The 22,417-nt window shown below is 44.7% G+C and overlaps 1 protein-coding gene across 1 annotated transcript in view; it reads right to left on the bottom strand.

Moving 5' to 3' along the window:
• LOC127571102 (NUAK family SNF1-like kinase 1) overlaps positions 1-2,118 on the bottom strand; it is a 34,810-nt gene extending 32,692 nt beyond the window's left edge. Inside the window, exon 1 of the mRNA XM_052017166.1 lies at positions 979-2,118. Within this exon, the coding sequence (XP_051873126.1) occupies positions 979-1,179 (201 nt within the window). The 5' untranslated portion in view covers positions 1,180-2,118. The remainder of the gene's footprint in view (positions 1-978) is intronic.
• Between the last annotated feature and the right edge of the window lie 20,299 nt (positions 2,119-22,417).

Genomic DNA, 22,417 nt, shown 5'->3' with positions numbered 1-22,417 from the left:
CTCACATTAACTACTCACCTTATGACATTCTACATTTATGTAGTTTTTAACAAGGAGAATTGTCCAGGCTGCTTCACGAGGGGGTATTAAAAGTGATTGCACAAATACACCACTGGAGTGCCAGCGGCACCCTGGTGATTCATATTTTTATGTCTCATAACATAAAAGGAGGCTGTTCAGCCCATCTAGACTATGCTGGCTCTCAGAATAATCTCCTCAATGTCATTCCCCTATTTGCAATCTCATCTCTCTCACATGCCCATTAACTCCACTCCGTTTGTCCTCCCATCCCCACACTATTGGCAATTCACAGTACCCAGTTAACTAAACAATAATGTCTTTGGATGTGGGCAGGAAACCAGAGCACTTGGGGGGAAACCCACCGGGTCTGAAGGAGAACGTGCAAACAGCAGACAGAGCCAGAGATCAGGCTTGAACCCTGGTCCCTTGAGCTGTGAGGCAGTAGCACTGCCTGCTGAACCTTTGTGCCACCCAAACTAAAGGTTTATCCAGGATTTGATCTCAGGACCTCTCACATCCAAAGCAAGAATCATACCACTAGACCAAGAAGCCAATTAACCTCCAGTTCCAGTCACTCATCCTTCCACATCACCTCAGCACATCTTCATTGCCCAGATCTGTTTGGAACAAGATTACTTACATACTTAATTTGGAAACAATAAGCAGCTTTTCTGTTTATAATATTACCTTATTAGTTCTACTGTGATTTAGTTGTGTTCATAACCTTTATATTTTCATTTAGGAAGTCGGGGTTTGAAATGAGTGCGTTAAATGATATGTTTGCATTAAATTACAACAAGGTATCTAAACAGTGGCTCACAACCAGTTAAGAGTATTCTCCAAGCTCAAAAAGATTAGCTCTGTATAACGCATCTGATCGCAATCAGTTTACAAGAGATTTTATTTACAACGTTACTTAAGGTTTTTATGGGTGAGATTACAGCCAGCCCTACTTACTGTCCTTCCAGTGACTCTCTCCTGTGCCTTCTTGACTTTCCCATAGGCTCCGCTGCCCAGGGTTTCCAGGATCTGGTATCTGTGCTTCAGGTTATGTTTGTGATGGTGCTTCTTCACATTCTGAAAGAACTTGCTGCCTGCAGCAGGTGTTTCTTCCCAGTCCTGCTCCTCGGGACATTCATGTCTCTCCCTGGTCACCATCTCGCCTTCTGTCACTTCCCTTTCTTCAAGTTTGCTACAACATCCCCGCCATCTGCTCTCCTCAGTCTCTCCGGATGAAGAAGTTAAAAGAGTCAGGGTTTTGTTCTTCACAGAGACGAGTCTGTCTGCCCCTGGGAGTCTTGGGAGCAGCTGGGTGCAACCAGCCAACGTGTGTGGGATCAAAAACGACTTTAAATGCCAGGGTGATCAAAATTCAAACAAGTCAACTAAAAATATACACGTTCGGCTCCGGTGAAATGCGATTATCCGAAGCCTATGCGTCTTCCGCGATTGTCCCGAAGATAACACTCAAACAGCCACTGTGAATTAAAACCTGCCTTCAGCCATCACCTCTCTCTTTATCTGTGGCCGGGTTCGGGAATCAGCTCTCAGGCACGTCTGCAGTTGCCAGCACTTCAATGAATCAGCCTCCCCGCTCCCACTGGCAGCAGTCAGACAAAGCCACACGCTACCGTCTCTCTTCCCCTCCCTCTCTCTGCCCCTTTAAGTCGCCTACAGCTGCCTCATGATCTCTGTCCCTGCCTCTTTTATCTGTTTCAGCCTCTCCACCTAATGCTGTCGCCAAGTGTTTGCATTGCTACTTGAAGCTGACTGCGCCGGTCTCCCATTCCTGACTTACTTTATCTTCTTATTTACCCACGAGCTCAACAACTCCCCTCAACACATATTGCTCTTCCTCATGTGCACAGTTATCCATCTTCCGCAGCTCAAACCTCTTTTGTTTGTCTGCTTTTGTAACTTTCCTCTTCGTTAGCTCAAAAAGATTTTGGTCACGTTTTAACTCCTTGCAAATTAAGTGCTCCTGATTGTTGCCAGCTCGGTCCTTGAGAATGTAGAGTCGAAAATAAAATCAACCTCAACACTTTTGAAAATGCAGAATTGACTACAACTGGGATGGTTAATAAAAGTTTTGAAGTATTGTCACATCTGAAATGGATGCTTTATAGGGCACCTCCATACAAGCTAATGAAATATTTTTGGAAGTGCAGCCTGCAAGATTCTCTGTTCCTGTCTGCACAGATACCGCCTACTCCCCGCGTTTTGTGTCTTTATGTCAGACCTCCTGCAACTGCAGTATTTTGCCTTTCAGTATTTCATTTCTTTGTCTGTGCACTGGAAACTTTTCGAAAGTGGGTCAAAATGATTCAGTGAAGCCGACTTACTGGCCTTAGTAATTCTAGTCAGGCAGTTTGGCCTGTCAAAAACATTCAGTCTGCTCCAGCAAAATGCAAAGTATTATTTTAAAATCTCTATTAGATCAAGGTGATAGTGAGAAACAATATAAGATCCGAGGAGCAGAATGTTGAGTCCATCTGGGTAGAGATTAGGAATAGTAAAAGGAAAAAAATCACTGGGGGGAGTTGTCTACAGGCCACCGAATAATAACATTACAGTGGCACAGGCAATAAACCAAGAAATATTTGATGCATGTAAGAATGGAATGGCAGTTGTCATGGGGGACTTTAACTTCCACATAGATTGGGTGAATCAAGTTGGTCGAGGCAGTCTTGAGGAGGACTTCATAGAATGCATCCGTGATAGCTTTCTTCAACAGCACGTTAGTGAACCTACAAGGGAAAATGCTATTTTAGATCTGGTCCTGTGCCATGAGACAGGTTAAATTAACTATTTTGTAGTTAAGGATCCTCTTGGAAAGTGTGATCATAGTATGACTGAATTTCTCATACAAATAGAGGGTGCAATAGTTCGATCTAAAACCAGTGTATTATGCCTAAACAAGGGATAGTACAACGTGATGAGGGAGCGGTTGGCTAGCGTAGACTGGAAACACAGGCTGGCACAGTTGAGGAACAGTGGAAGACTTTGAAAGAGATTTTTCATGGTGCTCAACAAAAGTATGTTCCAGTTAAAAGCAAGGACAGTAAGGGTGGGGAGAGCCAGCCTTGGATAACTAAGGAAATAAAAGAAGGCATCAAGGTAAAAGCTCATGCATACAAAGTCGCCAAAAGTAGTGGGAAACTGGAAGATTGGGAAAACTTTAAAAAGCAACAAAGAACCACTAAGCAAGCAATAAGGAAAAGGAAGATGGATTATGAAAGTAAACTAGCACAAAGTACAAAAACAGATAGTAAAAGTGTTTATAATTATATAAAGCAGAAAAGGGTGGCTAAAGTAAATGTAGGTCCCTTGGAAGATGAGAAGGGGGAATTAATATTGGGTAATGTGGAAATGGCTAAGGCCTTGAATGACTATTTTGTGTCAGTCTTCACGGTGGGGGACATGCCTAACATGCCAAAGAGAGATGTTATGGATGCGATGGGAGGTGAGGACCTCAATGCAATTGCTGTCATTAAACAAGTAGTGATTAGCAAACTAGTGGGCCTAAAGGTAGAAAAGTCCCCTGGACCTGATGGGATGCATCCCAGGGTACCGAAAGAAATGGCAGAGGTTATAGTAGAGGCATTTGTGATAATTTGCCAAATTTCTCTGGACTCTGGGTACATCCCGGCAGATTGGAAGACAGCGAATGTCACGCCACTGTTTAAAAAAAGGATGTAGGCAAAAGGCAGGTAACTGTAGGCCAGTTAGCTTAACGTCTGTAGTTGGGAAAATGCTTGAAGCTATCATTAAGGAAAAAATAGCAAGACATCTGGATAGAAGTGGTTCCATCAGGCAGACACAGCATGGATTCAGGAAGGGCAGGTCCTGTTTGACGAACTTACTGGAGTTCTTTGAGGATATAATGAGCGCAGTGGATAGAGGGGAATAGGTGGATGTTGTATACTTGGATTTCCAGAAGGTGTTCGATAAGGTGCCACATAAAAGACTTATCCATTAGATAAGGATGCGTGGAGTTGGGGATAATGCCTTAGCATGGATAGAGGATTGGTTAACCAATAGAAGACAGAGAGTTGGGATAAATAGGTATTTCTCTGGTTGGCAATCAGTGATGAGCGGGGTGCCGCAGGGCTTGGTGCCGGGCCCGCAAATGTTCATGCTATACATTAACGATTTGGAAGAGAGGACCGAGTGTAACGCATTGAAGTTTACTGATGACACTCAATTGAGTGGAAAAGCAAATTGTGCAGAGGATGCAGAGAGTCTGCAGAGAGATATAGATAGGTTAAGTGAGTGGGCAAGGGTCTGACAGATGGAGTACAATGTTGATAGATGCGAGGTCATCCCCTTTGGAAGGAAAAATAGAAGATCAGATTATTATTTAAATAGCGAAAGATTGCAGCACGCTGTTGTGCAGAGGGACTTGGGAGTGCTTGTGCATGAAAGGTTGGTTTGCAGGTGCAACAGGTTATCAAGAAGGCAAATGGAATGTTGGCCTTCATTGCAGGAGGGATTGAATTTAAGAGAAGGGAGGTTATGCCGCAACTGTACAGCGTACTGGTGAGGCCGCACCTGGTGTACTGCATGCAGTTGTGGTCTCCTTACTTGAGGAAAGATATACTGGCTTTGGAGGCAATGCAGAGGAGGTTCACCAGGTTGATTCCAGAGATGAGGCGATTAGCCTATGAGGAGAGATTGAGTCGCCTGGGACTATACTCACTGGAATTCAAAAGAATGAGCAGGGATCTTATAGAAACATATAAAATTATGAAAGGGATAGATAAGATGGTGGCTGGAAGGTTGTTTCCACTGGCAGGTGAGACTAGAACTAGGGGACATAGTCTCAAGATTTGGGGGAATAGATTTAGAATGGAGCTGAGGAGAAACTGCTTTTCCCAGAAAGCAGTGAATCTGTGGAATTTAAGTCTGTCTCATTAAATATACTTAATGCACAGTTAGATAGATTCTTGCATGGTAGGGGAATTAAGGATTATGGGGAAAAGGCCGGTAGGCGGATCTTGAGTCCATGGCCAGATCACCTATGATCATATTGAATGGTGGAACAGGCTTGACAGGCAAGATTACCTACTCCTGCTCATGTTTTAGTTTAGAAAAAAAAGCTGGGGACTTATCTCCAATATTTTAGCCAATCCTTGTCTCTCAACAAATATCATTAAAAATTGAACATAAAAAATGGAGTTGCTGGAAATCTGAAATAAAAACAGATAAAATCTGATGAAGGCCATTGACTAGAAACATAAGCTCTATTTTTCTCTCTTTGCAGATGCTGCCTGACCAGCCAAACATTTCCAGCACTTTCTGTTTTAATGCTATTTTAAAACATGTTATCTGGTTGTGATCACGTTGTTGTTTATGGGAGCTTGATTTGTGTCAATTGGCTGCTATATTTCCAACATCACTCTGTGACTTCATTTTAAAAGTACTTCATTGGTTGTAAAGAGCTTTTGACATTCCCAGGTGTTCAAAGGCATTATATAAATGCAAGTCTTTCTTTTGTCCACAGTGCATTATTTTCCCTTGTTCTTTCTATTAGTATTAGGGTTTATTTGGCATTAAATCCAGGGATACAATGCAATCATGGTGGTTGTATTACTGGACTAGTAACCAGAGGACTGGGCTACTGATCCATGGACAAGCATTTGAATCCAGCCATGGTGTTGGAGGAATTTAAATTTGGTTAATGAAATAAATTTGAAATAAGAAGTTAGCATCAATAACAGTGACTATGAAGCTACCAAATTTGCTTGTCCCATGCCTTTCAGGGAAGCACTCTGCTATTCTCATTATGTCTGGATTATAATTGACTCTGGACTGACCAATGAGGTTGACTCTGAACCTCATTCTAAAATGGTCAATGGAAGCATTTAGGGATATACGATAAATGTAAGTCTTGTCAGCATCTACTGTATATCCTGTGAACAGAGAAACAAAATGTACATTTAAAATAGCCAGTAGTGCAAAAAATCAGGAAATATTAAAATGTTCAAGCAAGAAATTGCATCAGTTTGAATTGCTTGTTTAAGTTCTTCTTTACAACAGGTGGATATAATCGGTTTGTTATATGAGCAGTTAGGTTGGTTGCTGTCATTCCTGGCTTTTAGTGGGGGGTTTGCTTGTGGACATTTCCAGTAATCCGTTTGAACAAGGATTTAACTCCTACGTCATCATCCTTGAGATTGTATCTGGGAATCCAAAAATTTTCTGCGACATCCTGAGGAAGTTTGACAATCTGTTATGTACACTCTTTGCTTCACTGGTTGAAGTTTAAATGACTCAAATTATATCTCAAACAGGTTTTTCCCAAACAAGGCAAGATATCCCACACAGGATTTACAGTAAAACCATGTAAAATTATAGTTTGGGTCCAGGAGGATTTTCACACCAAAGTAGAACAAGAACAGGTTGCAATGTGTTGCACTCACGTCTCATGTCATTTTAATGGGCCAGTTTTGGTAGAAAACTAAAAAGGCGGAAGATTTTAAGTGGTGAGAGACTAAAAGGTGTTGGTATTCACAGGAACCTGGGAGTACTTGTACACACAGCACTGAAAGTTAAGTGGGAAGGTAAGTGGTATGTTGGCCACTACTTCAAGTGGACTTGAGTAGAAGAATAGAGACATCTTGTTTCAATTATGTAGAGTCCTAGTGAGACCATTTCTGGAATATTGTGTACAGGTCTCATCTCCCCAACAAAGAAAGGTTGTACTTTTGATGAAGGAAGTGCTGCTACCCTTCAATAGATTGATTCCTGGCATGGCAGGTTTGTTACCTGAAGAGAAAATAAGCAGATAGAGCCTCTACTCCAATGAGATCACACATACAAAGATCTTAAAGGGGTTTAGGGGGTAGATCTGTTGATGTTTCCCTGACTGGGATATCTAGAACTTTGAATCTCTGCAATTTTCTAAGAAGGCTGTGGAAGATCAATCACTGAGTATATTCAAGACAGATAGATTGAACGGTTCCCTTATACAATGAGATGGACTCTTGACCTCGCAATCTACCTTGTTGTGACCTTGTATCTTATTGTCTACCTGCACTGCACTTCCTCTGTAGCTGTGACACTTTAGTCAGTACTGTTATTGTTTTTACATGTACTACCTCAATGCACTCTGTACTAACTCAATGTAACTGCACTGTGTAATGAATTGACCTGTACGATTGGTATGCAAGACAAGTTTTTCACTGTACCTCGGTACAAGTGACAATAACAAACCAATACCAATACCAGTATGGGGTTAGTGTAGGAAAATGGTGCTGAGGTAAAAGATTCAGGTTCAGATTCAGATTAGTTTATTATCATATACACTAGGGTTCAATGAAATTCCCTGCTCACAGAGTAAACAGTATACCTGGTAATAATAAATACAACAATAAATAGTGATGAGTGCAAAACAATGGAATAGTGCAAAGTATAGTAGTGCAAACTGAAGTAGTGTAAAAGAAATATTAAAGGGCGATGATGAATGAGGTAGAATTAAAGGATTGGGAATGTGGTCATGGTCTTATTGAATGGTGGATCAGGCATGAATGGCTGACTTCTGTTTCTATTTCTCACGTTCTTTATCAAATTCAAAAATCGGTCTCCGATAAGGTTGTTTAGATTCTAACATCATTTTAACCTTATTAGCAAGGCCAGACCTGGTGCAGCAGAAGAGTTCCTGAGAAATGATACTTCATTATTATTTTAGGGCAGGAGAGTGGCACTTCCTAGGTTTTCCCTGCCTTTACTGACCCCACTTGTCTCCATTCACCCCCTTCCCCAGCCCAACTTGTTGGGAGGACTATTCCTGCAGATTCTTGCTGTGACTTCCTGCCAGACTTAGCTTACAATGGTTCACCAGTCTCATTGCCTTTGATGCTGGACTAGGCATACGTTGGATCTGGTGTTTGAAAGGTCTGGACATCAAGCATGTGCGGAAGGGTGATCTGATGCCTCCACTATTATCCAGACTCACCGTTCATCCACAGTTACAATTGAGATCATAGAGTCAGGTCCAATTTTGCTGTGAGTCATATTTGGTTGATATTTTCTATATTTTGAGGAAGATTGGGTACAAATCTAGAATCTATATTTTACTATCTCTAACCTATTTATTGTTAGTTCCCTAATTTATAGATCAAGATGCTTGCTGATATTCCATAATTTAAGATGAGGTATCTTTATTAGTCACATGTACATCGAAACACACAGTGAAATGCACCTTTTTGCGTAGAGTGTTCTGGGGGCAGCCCGCAAGTGTCGCCACGCTTCCAGTGCCAACATAGCATGCCCACAACTTCCTAACCTGTACATCTTTGGAATGTGGGAGGAAACCAGAGCACCCGGAGGAAACCCACACAGACACAGGGAGAACGTACAAACTCCTTACAGACAACGGCTGGAATTGAACCCGGGTCGCTGGCGCTGTAATAGCGTTATGCTAACCGCTGGTGGTTAGCATAACTGCTGGTGCCTGCTGCTGCTTTCCAAGTGGAAGGGATCCCATATTGGGCCAGAATGTGCAACCCATCAGTGGCACTCACCTTCTCTTCAGGGAGCTAGATGGACCAGTGGAAATGCTCACCACTCGCACTCTTCCAACTACTCACTCATCAGAAGAGATAATCCCTCACTGAGCCACTAGGAGAGAGGAATCTCCTCTTCTTTGTGTGAGTTAGTAACCTCTGCTGGCAATAATCCAGGCTCTGCTGAGGTTTTTTGAGGTCCTATTTGCTGAGTGGCAGGAGACCTCTGAATGAGTGAGAACATGGGAAAGAATGGCTCAACTTCTACCTCTGCCTTGAACTGGGAGGATTGTGAGGTTTGAAGGGGAACTACCTTTAGTTTCATTATTTTACATTGGTTAGAGGAAGACAATTTTAGAAAATGAAACAGTGATTAACACAGAGCCTAGCCCAGCAGCAGTCTAGCTGTGCACATCAAAAAATTGCAAATGCATTGCCCATGAATTTCCATCTATTAACGTTAATACTTTGAGCCAGTGGGCAAGGTTTCTCATGTTGGCACACAATAAGAAAAAAAGCCTGACAAGCATTTAAGTTAAAAAAGAATACCACAGATAATGGATGCCAGAGATCCTTTCAAAACAGGTTCTGCATACCATACAAAACAGGTAGAATATCCTAAAGCAAAAACTGCTGTGTTGTTTGTAATACCTGATGGTTGTTAGGAAGGCAGGTAAGCAGAAGACAGGTAGTTCGATAATTAGACAGATAGATGACAAAAAGGAAGTGTGGCGACTCACCGTCTAGTCGGGCGAACCGGCTCGGCAGTCGGGTCGCGCGGCGTCAGAGCGACGAGGCCCAAGATGGCGGCGGGCCTCGTCTTTCCAAGTGACGGGGAGAACCTGCGCGCGGGAAAGTCCTGATGATGTAGGACTTACGTCATTACCGGTTGTTTTGGGCGGGAACATTCTCCCTTAAAGGGCCCGCGCAAGGTGGGAAAATAAACCAGTTCTGTTTGGCAATCCTCCGAGTAGAGTCTTGTTTTATTCCGCGGTAGCAACCACTACATTGGTGACCCCGACGGTCCAAACGGCTTTTGGACCTGCGAAATGAACGACAGCGCAGCAGCCAACGCAGTGGCCCTCAAGCTGCCCACCTTTTGGACACTTCGGCCCAGCGTCTGGTTTACACAGGCCGAAGCGCAATTCCACCTTCGGCAGATCACCTCCGACTCCATGAAGTACTACCATGTGGTTAGCTCTCTAGACCAGGAGACAGCTGCCCAGGTTGGAGACTTCATCCAGTCGCCTCCAGAGGAAGATAAGTACCCGGCTTTCAAAGACCTTTTGATCCGAACCTTCGGCCTCTCCCGTCGTGAGCGCGCTGCCCGCCTGCTTCATCTGGATGGCCTGGGGGACAGATCCCCATCCGCCCTAATGAATGAGATGCTGGCATTGGCTGAGGGTCACAAGCCATGCCTAATGTTCGAACAGGCCTTCCTCGAACAGCTCCCCGATGACATCCACTTGTTGTTAGCTGACACCGACTTCAGCAACCCCCGTGAGGTGGCCACCCGGGCAGATGTTCTGTGGAGGGCCAAGCGCGAGAGCGGTTCGTCCGTCAGTCAAATCACCAGGCTGCGAGCCCAATGCCTGCCTCGCCCGGCCCCAGCAACCGAGCAACCACGCCCCAGGAACGCAGACGACGACACGGGTGACCAGCTGTGCTTCTACCATCAGAGGTGGGGTGCGGAGGCCCATCGATGCCGCCCACCCTGCAAGTTTCAGGGAAACGCCAGGGCCAGCCGCCGCTGATGGCTACGGCGGCTGGCTGCGGACAGAGCCTCCTATTCGTTCAGGACAAGAAATCTGGATGGCGTTTCCTCGTTGATACTGGAGCGGAGGTCAGTATTTTGACCCCGACAGGCCGCGACACTCGTGACAGGCCACCAGGTCCTCTACTCAATGCTGCCAACGGTACAACGATACGGTCTTTCGGCACCCGTACACTTCGATTACACTTTGGCGGCAGCCGTTTTACCTGGACCTTTACCCTTGCCACCGTCGCCCGACCACTCCTAGGAGCCGATTTCCTTCGGGCCCACCACCTGTTAGTCGACCTGCGAAGGAAGCGGTTAGTCCACTCTAGCACTCTTCGGACCTATCCCCTGGGAGAAATCAGCCCACCAGCCCCGCGCCTGGACTCCATTTCCCTTTCTGGCGACGATTTCGCCAAGCTCCTAGCCGAATTCCCATCGATTTTGGCACCTTCGTTTACAAATTCTAGGCCCACACACAGGGTACGACACCACATCATTACCACAGGGCCACCCCTTCATGCCCGAGCACGACGATTACCTTCAGACAAGCTCCGCCTGGCAAAGGAAGAGTTCCGTCACATGGAGGAGCTGGGGATTGTTCGCAGGTCAGACAGCCCCTGGGCCTCCCCCCTGCACGTGGTCCCCAAAGCCACCGGAGGGTGGAGGCCCTGCGGCGACTACCGCAGGCTGAATGACGCCACCACCCCGGACCGCTATCCCATCCCTCACATCCAGGACTTCGCAGCGAACTTACACGGGGCCCGCATCTTTTCCAAAGTGGACCTTGTTAGGGGATACCACCAAATCCCGGTCCATCCAGATGACGTCCCCAAAACTGCGATTATCACCCCATTCGGCCTGTTCGAATTCCTTCGGATGCCGTTCGGCCTTAAGAACGCCGCGCAGACCTTCCAGCGGCTGATGGACGCGGTAGGCCGAGACCTGGACTTCGTGTTCATTTACTTGGACGACATACTGATCGCCAGCCGTAACCGCCAGGAACACCTTTCCCACCTCCGCCAGCTGTATTCCCGCCTCCGCGATTTCGGCCTCACGATCAACCCATCCAAGTGCCAATTCGGACTTGACTCTATCGATTTCCTCGGCCACAAAATCACCGGCGACGGGGCAACACCCCTACCCGCCAAGGTGGATGCTATCCGCCATTTTGCCCGCCCCGACACAGTCAAAGGCCTACAGGAATTCCTTGGGATGGTCAACTTTTACCATCGTTTCATCCCTGCAGCAGCCCGTATCATGCGCCCTCTGTACTCGCTGCTGGCTGGTAAGGGCAAGGACATCACCTGGACTGACGAGGCTGCGGCTGCTTTCGTCCCTGGCAGACGCCACGATGCTTGTACACCCTAGGACTGATGTCCCAACCGCCCTCACGGTAGACGCGTCCAACACCGCGGTGGGTGGGGTACTGGAACAGTTACTCGAAGGCCGCTGGCAACCCTTGGCGTTTTTCAGCAAGCACCTTAGACCGCCCGAACTGAAGTACAGCGCTTTTGATCGGGAACTTCTAGCACTGTATCTGGCGGTCCGGCATTTCCGATACTTTCTAGAAGGCAGGCCTTTCACCGCTTTCACCGATCATAAGCCTTTGTCCTTTGCCTTCTCCAAAGTCTCCGATCCCTGGTCAGCTCGGCAGCAGAGACATTTATCCTACATTTCCGAATTCACAACTGACATCCAACATGTCTCCGGAAAGGATAATGTCGTTGCTGATGCACTTTCCAGACCGACCATCCACAACCTATCCTTGGGTGTCGACTACACGGCCCTAGCTGACGCACAGCAGGCCAACGACGAACTGCCCAGCTACAAAACCGCAGTCTCGGGCCTGCAGCTCCGAGATTTCTTGGTTGGTCCAGGTCAGCAGACCCTACTTTGTGATGTTGCGACTGGTCAGCCCCGCCCTATAGTCCCTGCAGCCTGGCAGAGACCCGTTTTTGACTCGGTACATGGGTTGGCACACCCGTCCATCAGATCAACTGTCCGACTGGTCGCCAGCAAGTTTGTCTGGCATGGCCTGTGCAAACAGGTCAGTGAGTGGGCCCGGACTTGTCCGCACTGCCAGACGTCAAAAATCCAGCGACACACCAAGGTCCCGCCACAGCAGTTCGAGCCTACCCGTAGGAGGTTCGACCACATACACGTCGACCTCGTGGGCCCTCTGCTGGTTTCAAGAGGAGCCTGGTACCTCCTTACCATCGTGGACCGGTTCACGAGGTGGCCTGAGGCAACCCCCCTGACTGACATCACAACTGATTCCTGCACCCGGGCGCTGCTCACAACTTGGGTCTCACGTTTTGGTGTTCCGGCCCACATCACTTCAGACAGAGGCACCCAATTGACTTCCAGTCTCTGGGCTGCATTAGCGAACCTGCTAGGGACGCAGCTGCACACCACCACGGCCTACCATCCTCAATCAAACGGGTTGGTGGAACGTTTTCACCGCCATCTGAAATCGGCCTTGATGGCCCGCCTGAAGGGTCCTAACTGGGTTGACGAGCTGCCTTGGGTCCTGCTCGGCATACGCACTGCCCCCAAAGAAGACCTCCGCACTTCTTCAGCTGAGCTTGTATACGGGGCGCCACTAGTTGTCCCCGGGGATTTCATACCTGCCCTTCGGGACCAAGGGGAACAACCCCCAGCAGTCCTACAAAGACTGCGCGAGAAGCTTGGCGACTTGGACCCGATTCCCACCTCACGGCACGGTCAAGCCCCATCCTGCCAGCCCAAGGAACTACGGAACTGTAAGTTTGTTTTCGTTCGCAGGGGCACACACTCGGGCGCCATTGCAATGACCATATGAGGGACTGTTCCGAGTCATACGGAATAACGGATCCACTTTTATTTTGGACATTGGAGGCAGGGAACAGGTTTTCACGGCGGACCGCCTCAAACCGGCCCATTTGGATCTGCAACAGCCTGTCGAGGTTGCCACGCCGCGACGCAGAGGCCGCCCCCCTAAGCGGCAGCTGGCACAGCCCACGGACCTTGGGGACTGTATCGCCGGTTCTTGGGGGGGGGGGGGGGGGGGGGGGGGGTTGTGTGGCGACTCACCGTCTAGTCGGGCGAACTGGCTCGGCAGTCGGGTCGCGCGGTGTCGGAGCGATGAGGCCCAAGATGGCGGCGGGCCTTGTCTTTCCGAGCGACGGGGAGAACCCGCGCACGGGAAAGTCCTGATGACGTAGGACTTACGTCATTACCGGTTGTTTTGGGTGGGAACATTCTCCCTTAAAGGGCCCGCGCTAGGCGGGAAAATAAACCAGTTCTGTTTGGCAATCCTCCGAGTAGAGTCTTGTTTTATTCCGCGGTAGCAACCGCTACAGAAGGCTAATTCTACTCATCTGATAAAGACGTTGGTGACGTTGGAACACTTACAGGAATTTTTCTTTATGAATGATGGAGTGTCTGAAAGATTGAAATATGTAGTGGGTCATGGCTATTCTGTTCTGAGGCAACAATGTCACCAGAAATTATTTGTTTCCAGCCAGAACTCTGATCCCCTCAATTGAGTTCTGCATCAAAAATTAGAATGGATGGAAACAACTGGTGTGGCCCTCTTACAATACATTTTAAAATATATTTGAAATAACCTTTCATATGTTAGTGGTCTCCCTTCCAAATTTTGCAACATATTTTGAAGTCAAGGGTGAGGAACGTTGGGTGGCTATCTGATGGACAGGCTGACATCACTGGGCAGCAGTTCTTGCCTTGTACTAGTTAGCAGAGTACCGTGCATTTGTTTGGTACTGTTCATTTTACACAAGCAGCTTGTGGTCACCCAGCTGAACACAACCTCATGCTCTCCTAGGCGAATTCTGTATCTCAGAGTCAAAGTCAAAGTTGAGTTTATGCACAAGTACATGTATGCACAGGTGCAATGAAAATCTTACTTGCAGCAGCATCACGGATCATAGCATCATATAAGCAGCATTCACAAGGAAAGCATAAATTATACACAATTCTTACAAGGAAGATTCCTCTTTCATGCAATCTGATTCTTCTTCCATGCGAACATCATTTCCTTTCACATCCTTCAGGGTTTAGTGACCTGAAAGCTAATTGAGAACGTCCAATGTACATTTTAGATGGGCCAGACTTGATGATTCCATTAGATTTCTTTATAGAATGATATTTTGAGTTTGTTGACATAAATGGCATTTTTCAACAGTACGCCTTTGCATGAAATTTTTTATTAGATTTTAAATGTGCCACTTGACACCGCTTTGGAAATAGTTCAAGGAAATTCAGGTGTTGGGCACTTTGAGTTGAATAGCCTGTATCTTGAGGGTTGTGCAGCATCAGTGCACACAAGGGCTGATCATGTAAACTCCCATGTATGCCAGGATTTGTTGATCTCTGTTGGGAGCTGTAGTATGAAAGGCCAGGGGTCAGATGGCAGTGACAACACAACTGACCCCCATGGTCGGATGATGGCATTGCCTATCAGGTCGGAAGCTACACCACTGTCAATCAGGGGTCCGGCTCCGCCCCACCCATCAAGAGCATACCTAAGGATTGGCTTGTAACTCACCTTTGTTCTTGACCCTGAATCATTGGCTTGTTTGAGTTACCTGAATGGGATCCACCCAGCTACAGCCCTATAAAAGATGGTACATGTGGGCAGTTCTCTCTCTTTCTGATTGCTGCTGGGGTTGAGACCACAGGTGAGAGGGTGCACTTCCACAGGGGTCTAGGAGCATCCTGAGTAGATTCCCAGTAGCGTAGAGCCGTTGTTTGTCCAGATCCAGGGGGTTCAGACAACGTATAACTTGGTTCCCTGATCATTTGTACTAGCTCGTTGTTGGTGTGTGTGTGAGCATGTGTGCGTGAGTGTGTGTGCACTTCACCCCTGTTGCGACTCCCCCCATGTTTCATGATCACCTGAGTGCAAATGTGCGAGTGTGCATTTGTTCCTTCTCATTCTATTTCCGCGTCTGTCTTTGTAAATAAAATTCTCTTTTTTGAAGTACAAAGACTGTGTGTCCAGATATCTCTATCTTTAAGATCCAAAAGAACCTTTCTCATAACAGGAGCTTGGCAGGGTTGCCAAGTGATAGCTGAGCAGCCTGCATTGCAGTTGTGACCCTCAGTCATGGAGCTAACAAATGGTGAGCTGGACATCCTGGCTCAATGTGAAACATACAGTAAAATAAATACAGCACCAAAGGTTTAATGAATTTATTTGTTTCTGAAAGTGGACATGACCAACAAGGCCATCATTTACTGCCTATCCATAATCACCCATGAACTGAGAGGTTTGTTGGGGTTATTTCAGAGAACAGTGAAGAGTCAAACACATCGGTTGGTCTGGAGTTGCATACAAGGCCAGATTGTGTTTGGAGGGCAGATTGCCTTCTCTGAAAGGCAATAGTGAATCAGATGGGTTGTGGGCATAACCTGGTTTATATTTGATCTTCAATTTCACTACTGTAAAGGAGATATTGGGCATGTAAAGACACACTTTGGGGAGCAAGGTTTTGCTTGTTCCTGCTAAATTTGAGCAAATAGATTGCAGTTATTTAGCATATTTTGTGACTTTAAATGTCCTAAAGTCTTAACAGCCAACATTTAGAGTACAGACTCTGCAGTTTAGGACGAGTGACAATCAATTTGCTCCCGCAAACAACAATGGTGACACAAGAAATTCTGCAGATGCTGGAATCTGGAGCAATAAACAAAAAGTGCTGGAGGAACTCGGCAGGTCAGGCAGCATCCATGGAGGGAAATAAACAGCCGATGTTTTGGGCTGAGACCCTTCATCAGGACTGGAAAGGAAGAGGGTAGAAGCCAGAATAAGAAGGTGGGGGGAGGGGGAGGAGCACACGCAGGCAGGGGATAAGTGAGTTCAGGTGATAGGCGAGTCCATTTGAGAGGGGGAAGGTAGGTGGGTGGGGGAGGGGGGTAAGATAATAAGCTGAGAGGTGATAGGTAGAAGAGACAAAGAGCTGAAGAAGAAGGAATCTGGTAGGAGATGGCAGTGGACCATGGAATAAAGGACAGGGGAGGAGAGGAGAGGAGAGGAGAGGAGATGGGCAGGTCATCAAGGTGGGGGAAGGGAGCCACAGGAATAAGGGAAGACAAAAGAGTTGGGGGGGGGGGGGAGAAAAAGAAGGGGTGAGATTACCAGAAGTTAGAGAAGTCTATGTTAAGTCCATCAGGTTGGAGACTCCCAAGGCAGAATATGAGGTATTGTTCCTCCATTGTGTATTGCTCCCACAAACAACAATGTTACAGTGACCAAACAATCTATTTTTGTGATATAGCTTGATGAATAAAAGTTGAACAGGATATGAGGATAACTTGCCTGCCCTCCTTTGAAATACTGTCATGGGATTTTTTTACATCCACCTCAGACAGTAAAAAGGCTTCAGTTTAATGTCTCATCTCAAGGGTGACATCTTCAATTGCATAGTCCTTTCTCAATAACACACTATATGTCAGTTGAGATCTTTTGTGCTCAATTATCTCTGACTCAAAGCGAAGAATGCTACTCATTGTGCAAAGGCTGACATTTAAGTAGGTCTTAATTAAATTCTCAAAGAGAAAGGGCTTTCCTCAGTGTTTTCCTCAACTATCTTGATCAAAGCAGGTCATTTGACCCCTTAAAGGGATAACACTATCTAAAACTTGAACTTGAAAATTTACATTTATCTATTTTACATCAAGTACAGTAAATTTCAAAGTAAAAGGACTGGATCATGCTGAGTTTTGCCAGTGGTTCTGATTGGAATCGTTAGTGTTGAGCTGTTTAAATAGCTATAATTCTAACCCTTCAGAAGCAGGCAGCATAATCAAAGACCCCACCCACCCGGGACACTGTCTCTTCTCTCCTCTTCCATCGGGTAGAAGATACAGGAGCCTGAGGGCACGTACCACCAGATTTAAGGACAGCTTCTACCCCACTGTGATAAGACTATTGAACGGTTCCCTTATACAATGAGATGGACTATGACCTCACAATCTACCTTGTTGTGACCTTGCACCTTATTGCACTGCACTTTCTCTGTAGCTGTGACACTTTACTCTGTACTGTTATTATTTTTACCTGTACTACTCCAATGCACTCTGTACTAACTCAATGTAACTGCACTGTGTAATGAATTGACCTGTATGATCGGTATACAAGACAAGTTTTTCACTGTACTTCAGTACAAGTGACAATAATAAACCAATACCAATACCAAAACACAAATGTCTGGAAATTACTGACAGATTTGGAGGGTCAAATCTGTCAGTTTGTTTTGCTACTGAAATCCATATGGAGTCTGGGTATATGACACAGTCCTGCTTACTTTCTCCTGTATTCACTGGGAAATCACCACTTGGATCCTGGATCAGATCAGAATTGAAACAGCATCTGAGCCCTCATTGATTTCAATGCATATTGTGGTCCACATATTAGAAGGCAAAAAGAAAGGCAGGATACTGTTTTTTAACTATTTCCATTTAGTTTAATGTTTTGATTATAGGTATTTTAGATATTTCGAGTACTTTTGTATGTTTTAATAGTTTTCTTCAACTTTAATTGTTTTTAAATATTTCTGATATCAGAGGAACACTTAACATTACTTAAGGTTTTAGTAGCTGGCAATATTAATACAATTGCCTCACTACAGGAAGGATGTGGAAGCTTTAGAAAGGGTGCAGAGGAGATTTACCAGGATACTGCCTGGATTGGAGAGCATGTCTTATGAGGATAGGTTGAGCGAGCTAGGCCTTTTCTCTTTGGAGAGAAGGAGGATGAGAGGTGACCTGATAGAGGTGTACAGGATGATAAGAAGCATAGATTGAGTGGACAGCCAGAGACTTTTTCCTGGGGCAGAAATGGCTAACACAAGGGGGCAGAATTTTAAGGTGACTGGAGGAAAGTATAGGGGGGATATCAGAGGTAAGATTTTTACACAGAGAGTGGTGGTGGGTGCGTGGAACGCACTGCAGGGGGTGCTGGTAGAGGCAGACACATCAGGGACATTTAAGAGACTCTTAGATAGGCACATGGATGATAGAAAAATGGAGGGGTATGCGGGAGAGAATGGTTAGATTGATCTTAGAGTAGGTTAAAAGGTTGGCACAACATAGTGCACTGAATGGCCTGTACTGTACTGTAACATTCTAAAGCTCCACTTGCACTGTTTCAGGTTTTCTGTGTGGTTTCAGTGACGGGGCCTTTGCAGTTTGCCACTTAAGGTTCAGTCACCGTCTGGACCACGACACCAGGTATGAAGTTCTGGTGAGATGGGTCCCCCTCACCTGCCCCAATTTGCAACACCTTGAGGTTTTGAAAGGTAAAACGGTACAGCACAGGAACAGACTCTTCAGCCCATTATAGATGCTGTAAGAATGCACATTTTTCGGCACCACCGCACACAGAACAACATCAGATTATAAAAGCAGGAGTAAATCATTGAGTCCTTTGTGCCTGCTCCACCATTCAAAATAACCATGGTTGATTTTGACATCAGAACCACTTGCCTTTACATATCCCTTGAATCTCTTAACATTTAACATTTTACCGACATCTGTCCTGTACATACAGAGTCACTAAGCCTCCACAGCCATCTTCTGTTGTGAATTCCACTGTGTGAAGAAATCTTTATTCACCTCCATCCTTAATGGCCGTCCCTTATTCTGAGACTGTGATCCCTGATTCTAGACACCCTAGCCGGGGGAAAGATCAGCTACACGCCTACCCTGTTAAGCTCTGTAAGAATTTTGTATGTTTCAAGAGATCACCTTTCATTCTACTAAATGCAGGAGAGAACAGGCCCAGCCTACTTAACTTCTCCAACAAACAAACCCACCATCCCAAGAATCAATCTATTGAACCTTTGCTGCATTCTGTCTATCATAAGTGCATCCTTCTTTCAGTAAGGAGACCAGACCTGAACCCAATATTCCAGATGCAGTCTCACCAGAGCTCTGTATAATCAGAGCAAGCTGTCTCTACTCTTATACTCAAATTCTCTATCAGTAAGGACCAACAAACTGTTTGCCTATGTAACTGCTTGCTGAACATACACATTAACTTTCAGTGATTCTTGTGCAAAGACACTGAGGTCTGTCTAAACACTAACATCTTTCAATCTCTCTCCATTTTAAAAAAAAATCCACTTTTCTATTTTTCAACCAAAATGGATGACTTCATATTTTTCAATGTTATACTCCATCTGCCAGGTCTTTGCCCATTCACATAGTCTACACCCCACCCCAAGCCTTTCAGTATCCTTCTCACAACCCACATAGACACCTAAATTTGTATTGTCAGCAAACTTGGATAAATGGCACTTGATCCACACACATAGTTGACAGCGTACAACAAGACTTTATTTAATAGAAAACAAATTGGGTCTATGACTGAACACAAAAAGGAGCAGGATTAGGCCACTTGGCTCCTGAAGTTACAAGAACTACAATGGAAAGAAATGAATGAAATAAATATGAATGTATCTACCACAATGACAAATGGCAATATTTAATTGTCAACTGAGTCATTTCCTATTTCCTGTCAGCAAAGGTCACCTAGTGTTAGAAATTGTGGAACCCTTCCATGCAACCAACCAACCATCCAAAATCATGTTATTCTATTTCAATAATGTCCCAGAATTTACTGCATACAAATAGTAACTGACCTTATACTTCCTTGCCATAGTGTAAAATGTTATTTTAAAGAAAGTTTTTGATTGATTTGGAATTTAGGGCCTTTGGAATTCAAAGATTAGAGGATAATGAGAAGAATGACTAGCTGATATTAGGGCTAATAATCTAATCACAGATTTAAGAAGCAGCTTATTTCAGAAAAGTTATATCAGTGCATATTCCTTAGAACTGGGAAATGGGTAATCTATTGACCTACTGTCAGTGGTTTAACTTTGCATAACAAGCAAATAATTTTGGGGCTTTTACGTTTGTATGTTATGTTCAGTGATTTGTTCAGATTGGGTAGTCATAAATGACTGTGATTGTAATTTGTATCCGCAAAGAGAGGGCAAATTGGAAAGAAAGGTATATTAAATCTCTCATGAATGTATGCAAAAGTAATATTTGATTCCACAATATTTTTGCTGCAATCTTTGGGACAAAAATGGACAGCATAGTGATGTAGCCCGTAGGGCCGCTGCCTCACAGTGACACGGGTTCAAACCTGACCTCAGGCGAAGTCCAGATGAAAAGTCTCAACCTGAAACGTCGACTGTCCATTTCTCTCCATAGTTGCTGCTTGACCCGCTGAGTTCCTCCAGCATTTTGTTTTTTTTGCTCACCTCAGGTGCTATCTGTGTGGAGTTTGCATGTTCTCCCAGTGACCACGTGGGTTTCCTCCATGTGCTCCGATTTCCTCCCACAACCCAAAGATATGTGAACTGGCGACTGTAAAGTGAAGGTGAGTGGTGGAATCTGGAAGGAGTTTGTGGGAACGTAGGGAGGATAAAATGGGATTAGTGAAGAATTAGTGTATATGAGTGCTTGATGGCTGGCACAGGGCCTGCTTCTGTGTTGTACAAGTGACAATAATAAACCAATACCAAATATGCTGCTCCTTATTCAAATCTAGACAGTGTTGGAATAAGCAATTGGAAGAAAGTGACCAGAAAAACACACGAAAAAGAGTTAGAATAGTAAAGTAAGCAATGCATTGAGGATAATTGGATATGGAGCATCACATGCTCATAAATAAACCTATCTGATTTCACATAAAGTCATGTAAATAGACAGATAATTGAATCCGATCCATAACAGACATAATTAATTGTTCTCTTGCAACATAAAAATCAGCTTGATAATCTTCTAAGCTTGTTACTGCCAGGGAAATATAATTGTTTTCTCCTGAATTCAGTGCAAGCAGAAGACCAATGGATTAAAATAAGAGTGGCCTATTCCCGGAGTATTTGCTAACTATTGATGAAGGAGTGTCATCCTCAGTGGTGAATTGTCCTAAAGCTTCCAATTGGAATCAAGTGAGCTCCTTTTAAAATAGAATCATTTTAAATCATTTACTGTTTTTCTTACAGGGAGAAGACCAAACAGTCCCCAATATACAGGTGCACTGACTACTTTGTAGAAGCTGACTTAGTTTATCATAGCAAAGCCAGATAAACAGTCAATAGGGGAAAAAAAGGAATGGGATTGGGAAATAGAATGTGTAAATGCATAAAACAAGATTAATGTCAAAGAATAAATAAAAAATGAAGTAAAAACAAAAGGAGATATGAGTAAGAATTAAAAGGGGCATGAAGTGTTCATTTACAGGAAAGACATGGATAAAGATAAAAGAAATAAATATACATTGACGCAAAAGGAGAGACTGGAAGGAGGTGGGGTAGGATATAACAGTAAAAAGGTGTTTTAAAAGACAAAATACAAATAATAGAGCAGCAAACAAATACATTTATTCATATAAAGAAAACGGACCAAAGAGAAGAAAACAATTTTTCAAATTAAAGAACAGTAAAAATAAAGTGAACCAAAAATAAAAGTTATACAGAATTGCATGGAATGTTGGGCTCAGAAATAGGTCATTGCCAGCATTTACGCTCCAGTTGATTCAATGCCAGATCATAATCATTTTCTGGAACTAGGGAAATTAAACACATTTTAATTTTCTTTTCCTTTTCTTTGCCCATAAATGAAGCTAAACTTATCTTAATATCTCCACTGGTCACCAGTGAAACAATTCTCCTCCATATTAAGGATGTCTCTGAGTGCTGCTAAGAGTCTCTTTTGCAAACTTGCCAAAATCCAAATCCATCAACTGCTTCTGATGTTACTGTTGACAACAGCAGCAACAGTGGCATCGTCAAAAGCAGCTCTGGTGAAGGACCCTCTTTGACAGACGCTGACTGACCTGTGATTCCAGCATTTTCTGTCTTTATTTCAGGCTTCCAGCATCTGCAGTTTTAGGATTTTCACAACATTTGTCCCTACAGCAACTGTGCCTAAGCAACAGGTAGGGCCAAGTCCTACTGAGTAGCACAACGGAAGCTAGCAAGGGCCCAATTTGGTCCAAGAAGCATGTAATGAATCCAATGTGGAAATGCCTTTATAATGACTGAATCTGCACTCCAGATACTAACATGGATCTCTATAATTACATCAGGAACACAATGCTTAGTGCATT

Source organism: Pristis pectinata, chromosome 6 (assembly GCF_009764475.1).
Source record: "Pristis pectinata isolate sPriPec2 chromosome 6, sPriPec2.1.pri, whole genome shotgun sequence".
NCBI lineage: Eukaryota > Metazoa > Chordata > Chondrichthyes > Rhinopristiformes > Pristidae > Pristis > Pristis pectinata.
The sequence above is the reverse complement of the archived record's forward strand: the minus strand, read 5'-3'. Positions and strand labels throughout refer to the sequence as shown.